The 13,848-nt window shown below is 56.0% G+C and overlaps 1 protein-coding gene across 4 annotated transcripts in view; it reads right to left on the bottom strand.

The window, feature by feature from the left end:
* LMO1 (LIM domain only 1) overlaps positions 1 to 12,534 on the bottom strand; it is a 41,861-nt gene extending 29,327 nt beyond the window's left edge. Inside the window, exons 1-2 of one of the 4 annotated variants that reach the window (XM_086340188.1) lie at positions 12,308 to 12,534; positions 7,601 to 7,860 (exon numbers count right to left, since the gene is read on the bottom strand). In XM_086340188.1, the coding sequence (XP_086196314.1) occupies positions 7,601 to 7,625 (25 nt within the window). In that variant the 5' untranslated portion in view covers positions 7,626 to 7,860; positions 12,308 to 12,534. Of the gene's footprint in view, positions 1 to 6,812; positions 7,363 to 7,600; positions 7,861 to 12,307 lie in introns of those variants that run through there. The other 3 variants (XM_086340192.1, XM_086340190.1, XM_086340193.1) reach the window with 3 other exon arrangements.
* Positions 12,535 to 13,848: the final 1,314 nt, after the last annotated feature.

Here is a 13,848-nt window from a genome sequence, read left to right as displayed (position 1 = left end):
CTGGGAGCCAGCAGAGCACAGAGAAGGAGTGCAGATGGCCTGGGCTCAGAGCCCAGCTCTGGTCTTGTGAGTTGTGAAACCTGTACGTGGCTCTAAGTCTCTGCCCCTCCCCATATTCACACTCTTTGGAATGTGACTTTTCACCTCCTTCCTTCAAGGGTAGAACTGTTTCCCCATCTTTTGAACTGGGGCTGGACTTGTGATTTATTTTAGCCAACAGAATACAAAGTGACAATATCCCAGAGCCAAGCCTAGGCCTCAAGAAGCCTTGTGCACATTCATTCTGGACCTGCCTCCAGCCTGGGAATAATCCAGAAAAGTCTGCTGGATGATGAGGGACATAGTCTTGTTATCCCCAGCATCCAGCTGATCAGCCATCCCCTGGGCATGAGTGAGTCTAGCCAAGGCCCAGAAAACCCCTTAGCCAAGCCCAACCTTCATTACTGACCCACAGATTCAAAAGCTAAATAGATGTTTGTTGTTTTGAGCCTCTGAGTTTTGGGGTGGTTGGTTATGCAGCAGTAACTAACTGATACGCAGGCACAGTACAAGGCTTGCTTTTAATTAAGAGTTCAGTGAAACAAGAGCTGCTGTGTAAAGACCAAGAGGCCAAAGCCAAAGAGATCATCCCGCATCTGTGTAGAGAGCACTCTCACTTCACATGGACACGAGGCTTCCAGGATTATCAAGTGTGTACATGAACATTAGGTGCCAATTAAGTGTTGCCCCCACTGTAGACATGTGAAAACCGAGGCCCAGGAAGCTGTCTGAAGTCACACAGCAGTCAGCCGAGTCTCCTGACTTATGCTAGCAGGTTGCACCTGAAGCAGTAGGCCACTCAAGAAAGCCCACTTAAGAAGGGGTAGGAGGTGGAGTTGGGGATCCAGTCTGACCCGGTAGGCCTGCACTCTGAGGCATCTGTCCCTGCACCTGGGCCAGCCCCCCTACCCCCACCCCCCACTCTGTTATGTCAGCCACAGTAGGCTCCTGCCTTAGCCAGAACACAAAATAAACATCCTCCAACCAATGAGAGATGAGCTTGTAGCTAGTTGGGTGGATGTGACTCTGAACAGGACCTGGAATGGTCTGTAAGAAGCCTAGGCTGCCTGTAGGCTCCCTCAAGGCCAACCAAAGGGTAGTGAGGATGCACCAGGCAACGGGGACAGCATGAGCAAGGGTACAGAGGGAAATGCCAGGTCGGCACGGGAGATAAAACCAGAGTGGACATATCAGTCCTGCCCAGCCTAGTGTGGCAGCAGGTATCTGGTAGAATGTCAGGGTGGCAAAGGCTGGGTCCTCTGGTACCAAAAGAAAGGTGATAGATGGGTTGGGAGAATGGTGGTGAAAGAATTAGGTCCAGAGTCCCAGATGAATGCAATCCGGTGATGTGCTGATAAATATCTCACAACTGATTCTCCAGGAAAAAAAAACCCTTGATTTCCAGTGTTTGCCAATTTCTGTGGTGTTAATATTTCCACTATGGCTTGTAACAAGTTACCAATGTGATGTCCCTGAACCCAGAGTTGGGAAGGGATGTGCAGAATCAGCTTCTGCAAGTCAGCGCAAGGTGACTCCACTGGTGAAGCCCTATCTAGAGTACAGACCTACCAGGAAAACTCAGGCCAGCAGCGCCACGAAAAGTTCAGCCGAGGCTGGGAGGGTGGCCTGTGTGCCTCGGTGTCCTTCAGCTCCAGGCAGGGCAGGCAGGCAGCATGGGCTACAGGCCACATGTACTTCTGGGGCTTCTCTAGCCCGTGAAGGCCCAGGTCAGGTTAGCGCCCATCAGCACCGACCAGGAGGACCTTCCTACATCTGAGAACACGTGCCCTGCCTGTCAGTGAGGCCATGAGTAGGATGCCCAGACACATGGTCTTGGTTAAGCTCATATTCCTCCTTATCAGAGATTTCTACCATCCAGCCTTGTTGCACTTTGGGTACAGGCACAGGCATGGAAGCCAAGATGGAACACAGAAAGATGCTAAAGCTCTGGGCTCTAACTCCCTATGTAATTCTGGGCAACGTTGAGTTTCAACTCTGCCACTATAAATGGAAGGGCTTACAAAGAGTGATTCTGGAGGCTTCTTCCCATGGTGCTACCTGACTGTAAGGACCTGAACAGTGGTGAGTAGTGAGTTCGCCTTGCCTCCTGGACAGTGGTGAGGGATGGCCATGATGGGTAAACTAGAGAAAAGGGAGGATGAGGGCCCAGCACCAGGCAACAAACAAAGCACTGATCTGGGCACAGGACTATTTCGGATCAGCCTGTGGTTTTGCAGATAGCACTGTTACTTCACAATGCATGAAGCTTCCTGGTTTATAATGTGTGTACATGGACATTATCTGAGCTAATCCTGAAAACAATCCTGCCAGTTAGATGTGCTTGTTCTCACCATAGAGATGAGAAGGTATAGAGGCAAAACCACCTCAGCACTGGGTTGGCACAGAACACAGAACTACAGTGGACATATCAGACCTACGTAGCTCAGCACAATAGTAGATGTGGCAGCAAGTCCCATAGTACCTGCCACACTGGGGTATCAGGTCCTTTTTTCTACCTTCATCCCTAGCTTCTTCCAAACTTCATAATATGCCTGATCAGGGGTTCCTGGGAGGTCGTCTGGCCCCTGGAACTGGACCTGAACAACAGTTTTGGCCTCCTGGCTACATGGGGACAGCTGTGCCCTTTGTGGGATGTAGCTCTGGAGGGGGTCCACATTGGCTAAGGACCCCAAGCTGGCTTGGGTCACTTTCATCAGCCAACCAGCTCTGTCTTCTGTTCAGAGAAGGCCCAGCCAAGACCACTCTTCAGCTTCAGCAGCCTTGCCTGTGCCAGCAGTCCAGCTGTGCTGAGGCTAAACCTCACATCTCTTCCGATCATAGAGGGTCGGCCGCCAATGCTCGCTGGCAATCATCCATCTGTTCCAAAGGGGAGAGACCAAAATAGACCTCCTCTTGGTCCTACTCTCAGATGGGGCTTTTTGAGCGGTTCCTTAAATGGAAGCAGGTGGGGCAGCCACCCCATCTGACTCTGGGACTTGGAGCTGGGTGGGAAATCAATTCTCAGGAGGGATGAGAAGCAGGCCCCAGCTCTAGGAAAATGCACATTTCCATGTGCTAAAAGCATCGTTGTGGGACATGCAAGAGCGAGAGAGGCAGTTCCTACGGCCACAGAGGCCAAGTGAGTGGCCAGGCCAGGGCCGAGCCCCGGCACGCAAAGGGTGAAGCTTTTAGGCGAGCAGCGGCCAGTGATCTCAGCTTTCCCCAGTCCTAATGCTCCTGAAAGGCTCTCTCCCACTCCCTGTAATTGGGCATCAGTAGTTAATGCAGTATTGACTGCATTACACGCTCCCGTGCCTCCCTCGCTAATGCCAATTGCATCACCTTGTACAGTCACCGGCTTGCTTAGCCAATAGCCGTTAAAAGCAATCCAAATCATGAATCATATGGGAAACTTTTAGCAAGACACTGCCATCCAAGGAGACAATTTACAGTTGAGTTAATCTGGGTACATTAGCGAGACATGGATTCCGGACGACAGACCAATTTATGTTGTTTCCCTGTCCCTCCACCCCGCCCCTCATCCCAAGTTCTCCGCGTGGGCAGATGAATGGAAGAGCAGGGGACAGACGGAAGCACCTGCTTCTTACCCTGGGCTCTGGGAGGGGGTTGGGGAAAGCCATCCTTATAGGCTCCCTGCCTCGCTGTGTTTGGGCAGGAAGGGGACATAGCTGTACATGCTCAGATTTTGTGATGCTTCATTCCCCTGCATGAGGAAATGGCTGCAGCCCAGGCCAGACTGGTGGGTGCAGATGGAGACCCTTCTCTTCCAGGCACACGGCAGGTGCCAGGCCTGGTCCCCACCGTGCCAGCCTCACAAGGCCTTTACCAGCCCTCAACAGAGAGCAGTGTCCAGTGGGCTCCACCCTCCTGCGGATGGGTTGGGGTCTGCACTACGGAACAGCATCAGGGCCCACTCCCTCCTGCCTTTCCTCCAGGACCAGGGAGGTCCTGGCCACACTCTGCTGGGAGAGGCCCCTAGGACCCTCTGTGGTCCAGAGCATGACGGGATATTCTAGGAGGTCCTGCCAGTCAGTAGCCAAGTGTAGCTGAGAGCTTGCCCCCATGGATCAACCAAGTCTGCTGTGGAAGCTGTGCTCATAGTGGTCATTAACAATTGAAGATGCACTGTCTGGTCCTCCTCAGCCCAGCTCCAATCTCCTTAGGTCTTTTTAACTTATTAAAAATGCCCTAGGAATTAAGTCAGTTCCACTGCCTGCCTGTGTTTCCTGCAGTCGCCCCGGCCCTCCTGCTGGGCCTATGCAGAGGCAGCTTACACCCAGACCTGCCCTTCTGCAGCACACACGTGGGGCCACCCTTCGGGGGTGACTTCAGCATGCTCTCCTTCCCATTCCTTCAAAACCTGAGGCTCTCCCTGTTTTGGGGGCTGCCTGGACCCTCTGCTGCCTGCTCGTGCTCTAGGGCCATTTCTCCAACAGGCTGAGAGCTAATCTGACTCTTCAGGGTTCAGGGCTATAGCTCCCCTTGGACCACAAACCTCCCCGGAAAGCCCACTGCCTGTGCCAGTCCAAGCACAGGTGCCAGGGGGAGAAGGGTGGTTTCTCCAGGAAAGTTGGAGCTGGGCTCCCTTTGCTGACAGGCAGGCCCCACGGCACGTAGAAAGGCAGGACCCTGAGTTCCAGTAAAGTGGAGCTGGCTAGGCCAAGAGCAAGCATCCAAATGAAAGCAATTAATCTTGAAACCCGAAGTTTAACCGTTTGCAAAACAGATCTTTCCTCTCTGTGGTGGCCCTTCACTGCTCGACCTAATGGATTACTTTATTAATAATGCACTGTGCTTAAAAGCAAAAAAAAAAAAAAATTTTTTTTTCTGACGATTCAATACTTCAGAAAGTCTCTTAAACCCGTTGCTACGGCAAAGCGATTGATATTTTATTATCTTTCAGAAGTGCAACATGAAAGCCCTGCAGCCCAGCAGAGCAAGAGCTTTGGTCCTCGGCAGCTGGCAGACCTGACTTCAACCAGAGGAGCCTGGGCCTCTTCCCACAAGATGCTGTCAGGTGGAGAAAAGGCGTTGGGGGTGGTTAATAGGAGCCCGAGTTCCCCGCTGCAGCCAGACAAAGGGTGCAGTCCACAGCCGGGAGGAACATACTCCTTGGGGGCCCTGGGGAGCAGTACTGCCACCCAGCCCAGATGGCCACCTGCTGGGAGAGCATTAAGTGTAAGGAAGGAATTAGGCAGCAGGTTTGGGGGTGGGGGTGAGGATGTGAATGGGTCTAGAGCCTTTCTCCCTCCACCTAGCTGAAGGTACCACCTTCAGGGTTTCCTGGAACCAGGAGATGCTAGACTCCAACAGGGAATGGAGGGTGGATTTATGAGCAAAAAGGCTGCTTTTGAAAGACAGATCTAGGCTGAGCAGGACATGAATCAAATGACTCCTCAGGACTTGAGCCAGTCTTCTTCCTTGTGCTGTGAGGGGTCCCAGAGCTCAGTGATCTCAACACTACTGGGCACCACATCGTTAAGACTGGACAGGCTGGGGGACCTTAGGGCAGAGTCAGCTCTTCTTTACAGGTCTGGGGAACACTAAGGGAAACACATATACCAGGGGGGTAGGCAGGAGACTGGCTGAAATGACCTCCAGAGAACCATGTCCATTTAGGGCTCATCTAGAAACCTTTAGTACACAGAGCCAAGGCATTCTGGGGTGCCTGCAGAGTACAAGACCCGAAGTGCTGGTGGCGGTGTTATCTTGTCAGCTGGAGGTCCATCTTCCTGCCTGAGGCCACCTGTGTACAGGGCCTGGGTCTTCTGGATTTCTGGCTTGGGCCTAGGGACCAATACCAAACAATCTGGGTTGAAGACATACCCCAATTTCCACATGCTGCCCATGGTGGGAGCACCTCCAAACACCAAGGAAGGACCTGCCTGCACTGGCTCCTCACTTTACCAAGAGGAAAAGTGAGGTCTCAAGATGGGCATGACTGGTCCAAGATAACACGGGGAGTTGATGAGAAAGGAGCTAAAGCGAGGACTCCTTCCTCCTTGTCTGGCCTCACCCCTGACCTCTTCTCCTTTCCAATCAGTACACGCCTGCACCAGCCCAGCCCTCTAATGGCCCACCTGGGGCTCCAGGGGAGGGCCCATAAAAAAGAACAGCACACAGGAAGTGGGTGTCTCACCCTAGCCAAACCCTGGCAAACGGATTCTTTTGGCCAGAGCATTTAGTCCTCCTCCCTCTCTTTCTACCCACATGCCCAGAAATGGGCTGACCGGCCACAGAGCTCCCCAACATGCCACCCCCGGGCCAGATATTTTAAATGGCCCTTCCTGCCTGAGGTCTCAGTGGGTGGAAGGGAGGCTAGGGGCATCGGCACACAGTGGCAGCAAAGGGAACATCCTGTGTGACCTTAAGTCACTTAACTTCAGATTTCCACCAAGTGACCATGTCAGGAACACCACCGACCTGGAGGGCAGAGGGCACAGACCTTCATACTCACTGGGAGAGGTCAGCTGATGTCACTCTAAGAAGATTCCCGACTGACTCACAGAAAACCCCTCTTCTCAGGTCCTCACCAGCAGTACAATGCAGGTGGGGCTTGGGTGCTAACAATTAGATTCATGTCTCCCGACAACACTAACCCACCAGGTAACCCTCACCTCCAGAGGAGAAGGGCATGGGCCGGGGCCAGGGAAGGGCCACTCTCCCGACCCCGAGGGCTGCCCCTGGGTCACAAGACACCCACTGGTTTTACCCTTAAGAGGGCTGGGTTCTCCGACCTCTCCTGCACATACCAGGACAATTACTGCGGGACAGTCGCAGTCAGGAAGGCTTTGGGTGTGTGAGACCCCCTACTAGTGGCTTCTAGCCACCGCGGGCCCCGCTCTTCTGACCTCTCAGGCGCAGTGAAGCTCTTGATCAAGGTAGGTCCTGGCGCCTCCGGCACGCGTGCTACTGGCCGGGAGCGGGACACTTTCTTCCTCTGGGCCAAACTCCTGCCTCCGAGCTCAAGAGCCCTCAGGGAGACAGTGGGCAGCACAGGAGGCGTCCCTTTATCTCACCGAGCTTTCGGGCAGCCGTGTCCCCGAGGGTCCGGCCGGCTTTCCCCCTGGCCTGCCGGGCACCCCGGTAGCCACCTTCTTTCTGCGCGCCAGCGGGCCGCAAGCTCTGGAGTCCGATTTCCCGAAGCCACTGATTTGCTCGGCGCTCTGCGACTCTCGGGTTACGCGTGCGGCGCGAGGGTGATGGCTGCGGTGAGAGGAGCAGCCGCAAAGACGAAACGTTCTACGCGAACTGCCGCTGCGCCGAGATCCGAGGGCAGCCGGAGCCTCCACGCGGCCCCGCAGAGCATCACACGGCCGGAGCACAGCTCGCCCGCCCGCGGTCCGGTTCGGCCTGGCCCGGCCCCGGGGGCGCGCAGCCCAGAGGTCCCTTGCCTCCCCACCCTAGTCCCAAGTCCCCTGGGGACCGCCAGCCCAGCACAGCCCGGCGTGTGCGCGCCCGTGTCCCGGCGTGTGTGTTCCCGCGCGCCACGGCGGGGGCGCAGGGGCGCGGGGCGTTGGGACCCCCGCCCGCCACCTACCGTCCTCCTTGTCCAGCACCATCATCTCGGGCGCTCCGTGTCCAGCCGCAGCTCGACTCGGCCGGGAGAAGGGCGCCGATTCCGGGCGCGCTTCGGCGGGGCGGCCGGTCCTCCGGCAGCGAGCGGACTCTAATTACCCGCTTGTCCGGCTCTTAACCTAGATTGCACTCAGCTAGAATTACATTCAGGAGTGAAGCACTTCGCAGATACAAAAGCAGTCTCACCTACTTTTGTGCCTCAGAATTGCAAGGAACTACGAACTGCAATTTGGAGAGGGAGAGGGAGAGGGAGAGAGAAGGGGGAAGAGAGGATCAGAGCCGTTTCTTTGATTCTCACCTTCTAAATGGCTCAATTTGCCCAGTATAATCTGTCTTAATGTAATTGCATTTGATAGCTCATAACCCTGGCTCTGGCAACGACACAGCTTTCAGCCTCATAAAGTGTTTTCCCCTCGGATTTAATCTGAATCTCAATCTAAAATTATATTCAAAGAGATGGGGGAATCTCGGCGGCCGTCTCCCGCTGCCTTTCTCCCTCAATGTATGAGGTTTGCACTCCTGCTACTGAATAAATGCACACATTTCCCGAGGCCCCCCTCCCTCCCGAGTTAATGGGGAGTGGAGACGCGCGGCTGCCCGGCTCCGCAGCGCCACCTGGAGGCCTCTAGGCCTCAACTCGGCGCGTGGCTCTGCTCAGGACCCAGGGTCCTCATTCCCAAACACTGTCTGGTAGGCCACTCCTGTCTGTCAGTCCCCTCAGCCTTGATTTTGGCCCCCTCCCACGGGGGCACTCTTTCTCTGACCACGTACCCTCCCTTGCTACCTCCTCTCTCCGGGGTTCCTGGTTGCTTCCTGGATTGTTTGGCAAAGTTAACCCTCTGCAGGGCACAGATTTTCCCACTGTTGAGTCTTCCATCACCACCCTTACCCCAGCAGCCCCTCAGAAGAGCATCTTGATTTCACAGAGAATGAGATCCTGTCTCAGCTTCTATCTGAGCAAGCACAGCATGGCCTTGAAGGTTATTATTTTCATTCCACAACTATTTATTGAGCACATACTAGGCACCAAGCTCTATTCTAAGGCACTGGGGATACAGCAGTGAAAACAGATTCCTACTATTACAGAGGTGCTGATTTTTGCTTAGTAACGCAGGAGGCAGGAAGGGATACAGTGTTCATCTCCTCTCCCTCCGAACCCTGCTTCTCTCTGAGCACCTTGGGGCTGGTGCCCAGGCTGCCTTCTCCAGGAAGGCCACTCTTCAATATCAAGGGCTTTTTTTTTTTCTCTTGACAGTACAGAGTTCCAGGATGGGATGGAAATCTTAACATGTGCCAGAGGCTCATCCCCCACAGTCACTTCCAAGGATTAGATCCAGGCAAGGAGAAGGAAACTGTAGTCCTTGGAGGGGCAAAGGGCCATCACGACTTCATCTCGTCTCTGCCTATTACCAGTAGGGGACTTTTGCAAGTCATTTTCTCTCCCTAGGGCCTCAGTTTCCCTGTCTGTGAAGCAGAAGACAGCTCTGCTATCTCCAAATTTGCTCTGGGGATCAGATGAGACATTGCATATGAATGTGCTTTGTAAATGTAGCACCCCAGACAATGGCGAAGGGGGGAGGCAGTGGGTACAAAGGAGATTTGAAGGCCAGGTCATGCCCCTTAAGCCCTAGGGGGCCCCAATGTGGGGTGCTTGATGGGAGGGGGAAGGGGAGAAGGGATGGTGCTGCAGCCCATCCTCCTCTACCCTAGGCAGGAAAGTCAAGCTTTGAGAAAACAGAAGAGAGGCTGCTTCTAATGAGATGCTTCATCCGCAGCTCAGAGGGTTTCGCTTTCCCCTTCATCTTGAATACTTAATCCTAATAGTCCTTGAGTATATTTGATGTTAAATATATCATTTTGCTCAGACTCACCATCCCTCAGGACTGCGAGCTTGATCTCTCCCCTGCCACTGCAGCTCAGCTGTACCCTGAGGGTCTGAGGGAGGCTTTGGCACTGCCGCCGCTGGCACATTTAGTGCCAGCCCCTCACCCCAGCCTGAGATGGGGGCCTGACAGCACAGCAAGCACTGGACCTGGCAGGCTGGCAAGGGGGAGCTTCTTTCTGTAGACAGCTCTTTGCTACCTGGAGGTGTTCACTCTACAAGGGCTGTGGCCTTACTCCTGGCCTCTGGGACTGCCTCTCCTCACTCTCAGGGTCTGGCCCTGACCCACAAACCCGAACTTGATTAGCTGGGGCCACTTTCTCACTCTCAGGTGTGTGCTTGGGACTCTGTCCCAACATCAGCTCTCCCCAGCTCCCAAGGTGCCCAATTAGCAGCCACATAGTTAGCAACATCTCTTTCGGGAGTCAGGGGCCTTGCAGCCCAACCCAGGGACTGGGGCAGGCCTGGGTTACAGAACAATGGACTGTAGAAGAGGCTGGGGTGTGAGCAGGGAGTTGGTGCTGTGTGTGAAGGGCTAGCTGCCTTTGCCCACAGGCAGCTCCCTCTGCAGCCCCAGTGATGAGCACTGAGCTGCCACACTCATCTGGAGAAGGGCCTCCACAGAGGCCTTCTGGTGGACAGAGCTACCCAGCAACCTTTGGACGCTTTGGGTGACTTGAGCTCCCACCCAGGAAGGGGCCTGCTGGGCTGACAAACCCAGGCAGGAGCCTGGCTCCTCCAGCAGCCTCCCTCTCAGCTTATGGGTAATTGTTGGGCAGGGAGGTAACTCCTGTGCCCATGCTCACTCCCACCCAAGCTGCCTTCAGGTCCAGGGGCACGCCCACAACACGGGGGTGGAATTCTCGTATCCCCTGGGGCTGGGGGCGGGGGTCTGCACCTGACACATTCCACAGGTGATGAGCGTGTACTCTCACTGTGAGACTGCCAAGAGTGCTCCAAAATGCCCTTGAAATGCCTCTGGGGACAGCAGAGGGAGGCCAGTTGCTCAGCCCCCTAGGTTACGGTGAGCAGAAAGGGGGTGAGCCTGGCTGCTTTACAAAGTTTTGGGCAGGTCCTAGCAGTTTGTCATTGCATCTGGCAGTAAAGTCCCGATGAAGGATTCCTGCACTGGGGTTGTGGGGGAGGGGGCTGAAGACTTGATGCCCGGGGGGCCCAGCAGACCAGATATTCCAGAACTCCTCAGTGGGGCTTGTCACATGTGCCTTGGCCTGAGGGCCTGCCTCCAGCTCCAAGATGGAGTTACAAGCTGGCCTCACAGGTGACACTCAAAAGGGGTATTTGGAGTGACAAAGGCCCGTTCCCAGTGGCCGCCACAGTTGAGGGGACAGAGTGACTCTACAGACTTTGCGTACCATCAGGATGGCTGCTGGCCAAGTTCAGGTGCCCTGCCCTGCCCAGCCCCCGACTCCCACAAAGCAGCCCATGCATAGGGATTTGCAACCTACTAGAGTGGCAAAGTACACAGTTGGCAAACTTTTCCTCTTTCGGTTTCTGGAAGCCTAGGACAGGCCTTCCAGGAAGCTGCCGTTATAACTTGCTGGGTTTTGTGAGGGCCTATGCAGAATCTACACTCCAGAAAACAAGTCTCCCCGCCCCTTCAATGAAGGCCAACCCACCCCTGCACAACAGCCCAGAGAAGGTTGTGGATATAGGCTGTCGACCAGATGTCCTAGTTTGCCCCAGTTCTCTGGACTGAGGGGCTTCCAGATCCTGGGACTGTCAGTGATAAAACAGGGATGGTCCTGGGCAAACCAGGATAGTTAATCACCCTACTGGGAGGTGGCATGGTGGGAAAAGGGACTAGCGGGGCCAGAGAGAAAGGCCAGGCACCCAGACCCCTCCCTGCAGACCAGCAGCTGCCTCCCAACCCCCAATTTCCCAGCCTCCTGCCTCAGGGCTTCATCTCCCGGGCACCAGAGAACTGCCCTAGCAACCGGGGATGCTCCATGGACCAGCAGAGCTGTGAGTTCTCCTAAGAGACTGGCATTTACAATGGGAAGGGTGTGAGCTGGACCCAGGGGTGGTTAGATTTTCTGAGTCAAGCTTCCTTATGCAACTAGGGTTGGGGTGGGTAAGTAAAGGGTCTTTAAGAAAAAGAATAGGAGATTTACTAAACAAAATTACAACGGAAGGGCTCTGAAGCTTAAAAACTCATTCCATCAATGTGAATCCGCCTCTGCTATCTTGGATATACAGCCCGTCCACATGCCCTAACCGGCAGTGCACCTCCCAACACTCTGGGCTGGGGGAACTGATCGGCCAGAGTCCTCCCCAACCCGGCCAGGTGTGAAGCCATGTCACCCATCCCGCAGCTATGACGTTCCAGACCTGAGGGACCCCAGGGCGGTGCTGGTTGGACGGCACCCTCACCCCGGGGTTCTCTGGGCATCCTCCTGGGGGAGCCTTTCCGCAGCGGTGCAGAAGCGGGAACATGCAGATACCAGTGGGGAGGCAGAGAGACTGGGGTCAGTGGGCACTGCGGGGAAGCCCACGGCGCGGATCGGAGAGGCACTCCTTTGCCCGCGAGGCGGCAAGAGCCACTGAGAAAGTTCCCTGCCCGAGCGTGCAGGGCTGCCGGGCTTGGCTGGCCCGTGTGACTTCCTAATCCGGCTGAGGAGCCTCGGGCTGAGCCCGGCACTCCGATACGCACCCGCGCGCACCTCCACCGCCGGGCTTCCGGGGAGCGGGCCAAAGGCGGCCGGGGCCGGGCGCGGGGGACGCTGCCGCCGCCCTCGCCCTGCGCCCCGCGGATCCCCGGGCACCTACCGTCCTCTTGGTCCAACACCATGGTCCCCGGCGGCTCCAGCCCGGCCCGGGCCGAGGACACGGAGGGGCGGGCGGTTCGGACTCCGCCGTCGCTCGTCTGCTTTGCTCCCGCCGGCCCCGCGCGGGCTCCGCGCCCGGCGAGCGCGGCCGCGGACTGGGGCGGATCGACCGGCGCCCGGAGCTGAGCCCCACCGGCTAGGAGCTCCGGCGGGCGGGCGGCCGGGCCAGACCCGGGGGCGGGGCGGCAAGGGGCGGGGCTGGGGCGGGGCTGGGGCTGGGGCGAGTCCGCCCGGCCTCGATGGACGAGCCGAGCCGGCAGCAGCTGCCCGGGCCGGGCCGGAGCCGCCGCCGCCGCCGCCGCCGCGCGCTCTTCTCTCCGCGCGGGCAGCGCTCGCTCAGCCGAGGGAAGAAGCCTGCGTTTCCCAGGGCCCCTCAGATTCCCCTGTTAATTAAATCAATTCATTATGTTCAGATCTGATTAGCGGCCCTTCCCCCCCTTTGAATCAATTATTCAATACACAAACATAATTGCTTGGGCCAGAGGTGCCCGCCATTAGCTTATTTAACTCCAAGGACACTAATTACCCGCAGGGCACGGGAACTTTTCTCATTAATTCTGACAAAACACAAAAGCACAGCCAGAGTGTGTGCGTGTGAGGGACTCTGTGTGTGTGTGTGTGTGTGTGTGTGACCACATGCCAGAGTGAGGGCTGTGTTGGGTGGTGAGACACCGTGGGAGCTTCAGCTCGGACTTGGGGGAGGCGGAATGTGTGCGATTTCGGGTGGGAGTATGTGGGGTGTCGTTTTGAGTCTGTGACCCTGTCCTTGTGAGTGTGGGCTTCCCCATGTGTGACTGTGAGTGCATCGGGGTGAGTGCGGCCCTGGGGCTGGGGACCGTGGGCCAGTGTCTGAGACCCAGCACCGGAATGTGTGAAATTGTGCACGCGCTTCTGTGTGTGGCTGTGAATGTGACTCCGTGGCTACTGTGGCTGGCGCCCCATCCCCTTTCATTTTGTCTAATTTTCTGGCCATTGCACATTGCAGGCTCAAACCCACAAGGGCAAGTGCAGACCACAGACGAGACGAATCAGGAGGCGGTTGGGGTCTGTGGAGCCAGGCTGAGAGAGTGTCCTCCTCACCCCATCACGGACTGGAGGATGCTCCCCTTCCCCCCAGTTATAAACTCCGGGTCCCCATCATCCCCTTCTCTTGCCCTCTCACTGCACATCCCTATACTCGCCCCCCTCCCCCATTCTCCAGGTTTTATCCCAAAGCCCTCCCCAGCCACAGCTTGCCTCCTCCCATTTCCACAAGTGTCTGATATCCAGGTGCACCCCCAACTCCCACTCCACAAACCCTAGTTCTTTGCCTCCTGTTTGTAAGGCTAAACGGAGGGTGTGCCTATGGTTGACCAACTTCTCCATATTCTACCTCCCAGAAAATCTCTATTGAGAGAAAGCCAGTGAGAGAGCCCACAGAGGCAGGGACACAGAGGGTAATTGATTCCCCCAAATTAGGTTTCTGCTTTCTAAAGACCAGTA

The sequence above is a fragment of the Bos grunniens genome, chromosome 15 (genome assembly GCF_055505025.1).
Source record: "Bos grunniens cultivar Pamir isolate PY7600 chromosome 15, Bosgru_T2T1.0, whole genome shotgun sequence".
In the NCBI taxonomy this organism is placed as follows: domain Eukaryota; kingdom Metazoa; phylum Chordata; class Mammalia; order Artiodactyla; family Bovidae; genus Bos; species Bos grunniens.
The sequence above is the reverse complement of the archived record's forward strand: the minus strand, read 5'-3'. Positions and strand labels throughout refer to the sequence as shown.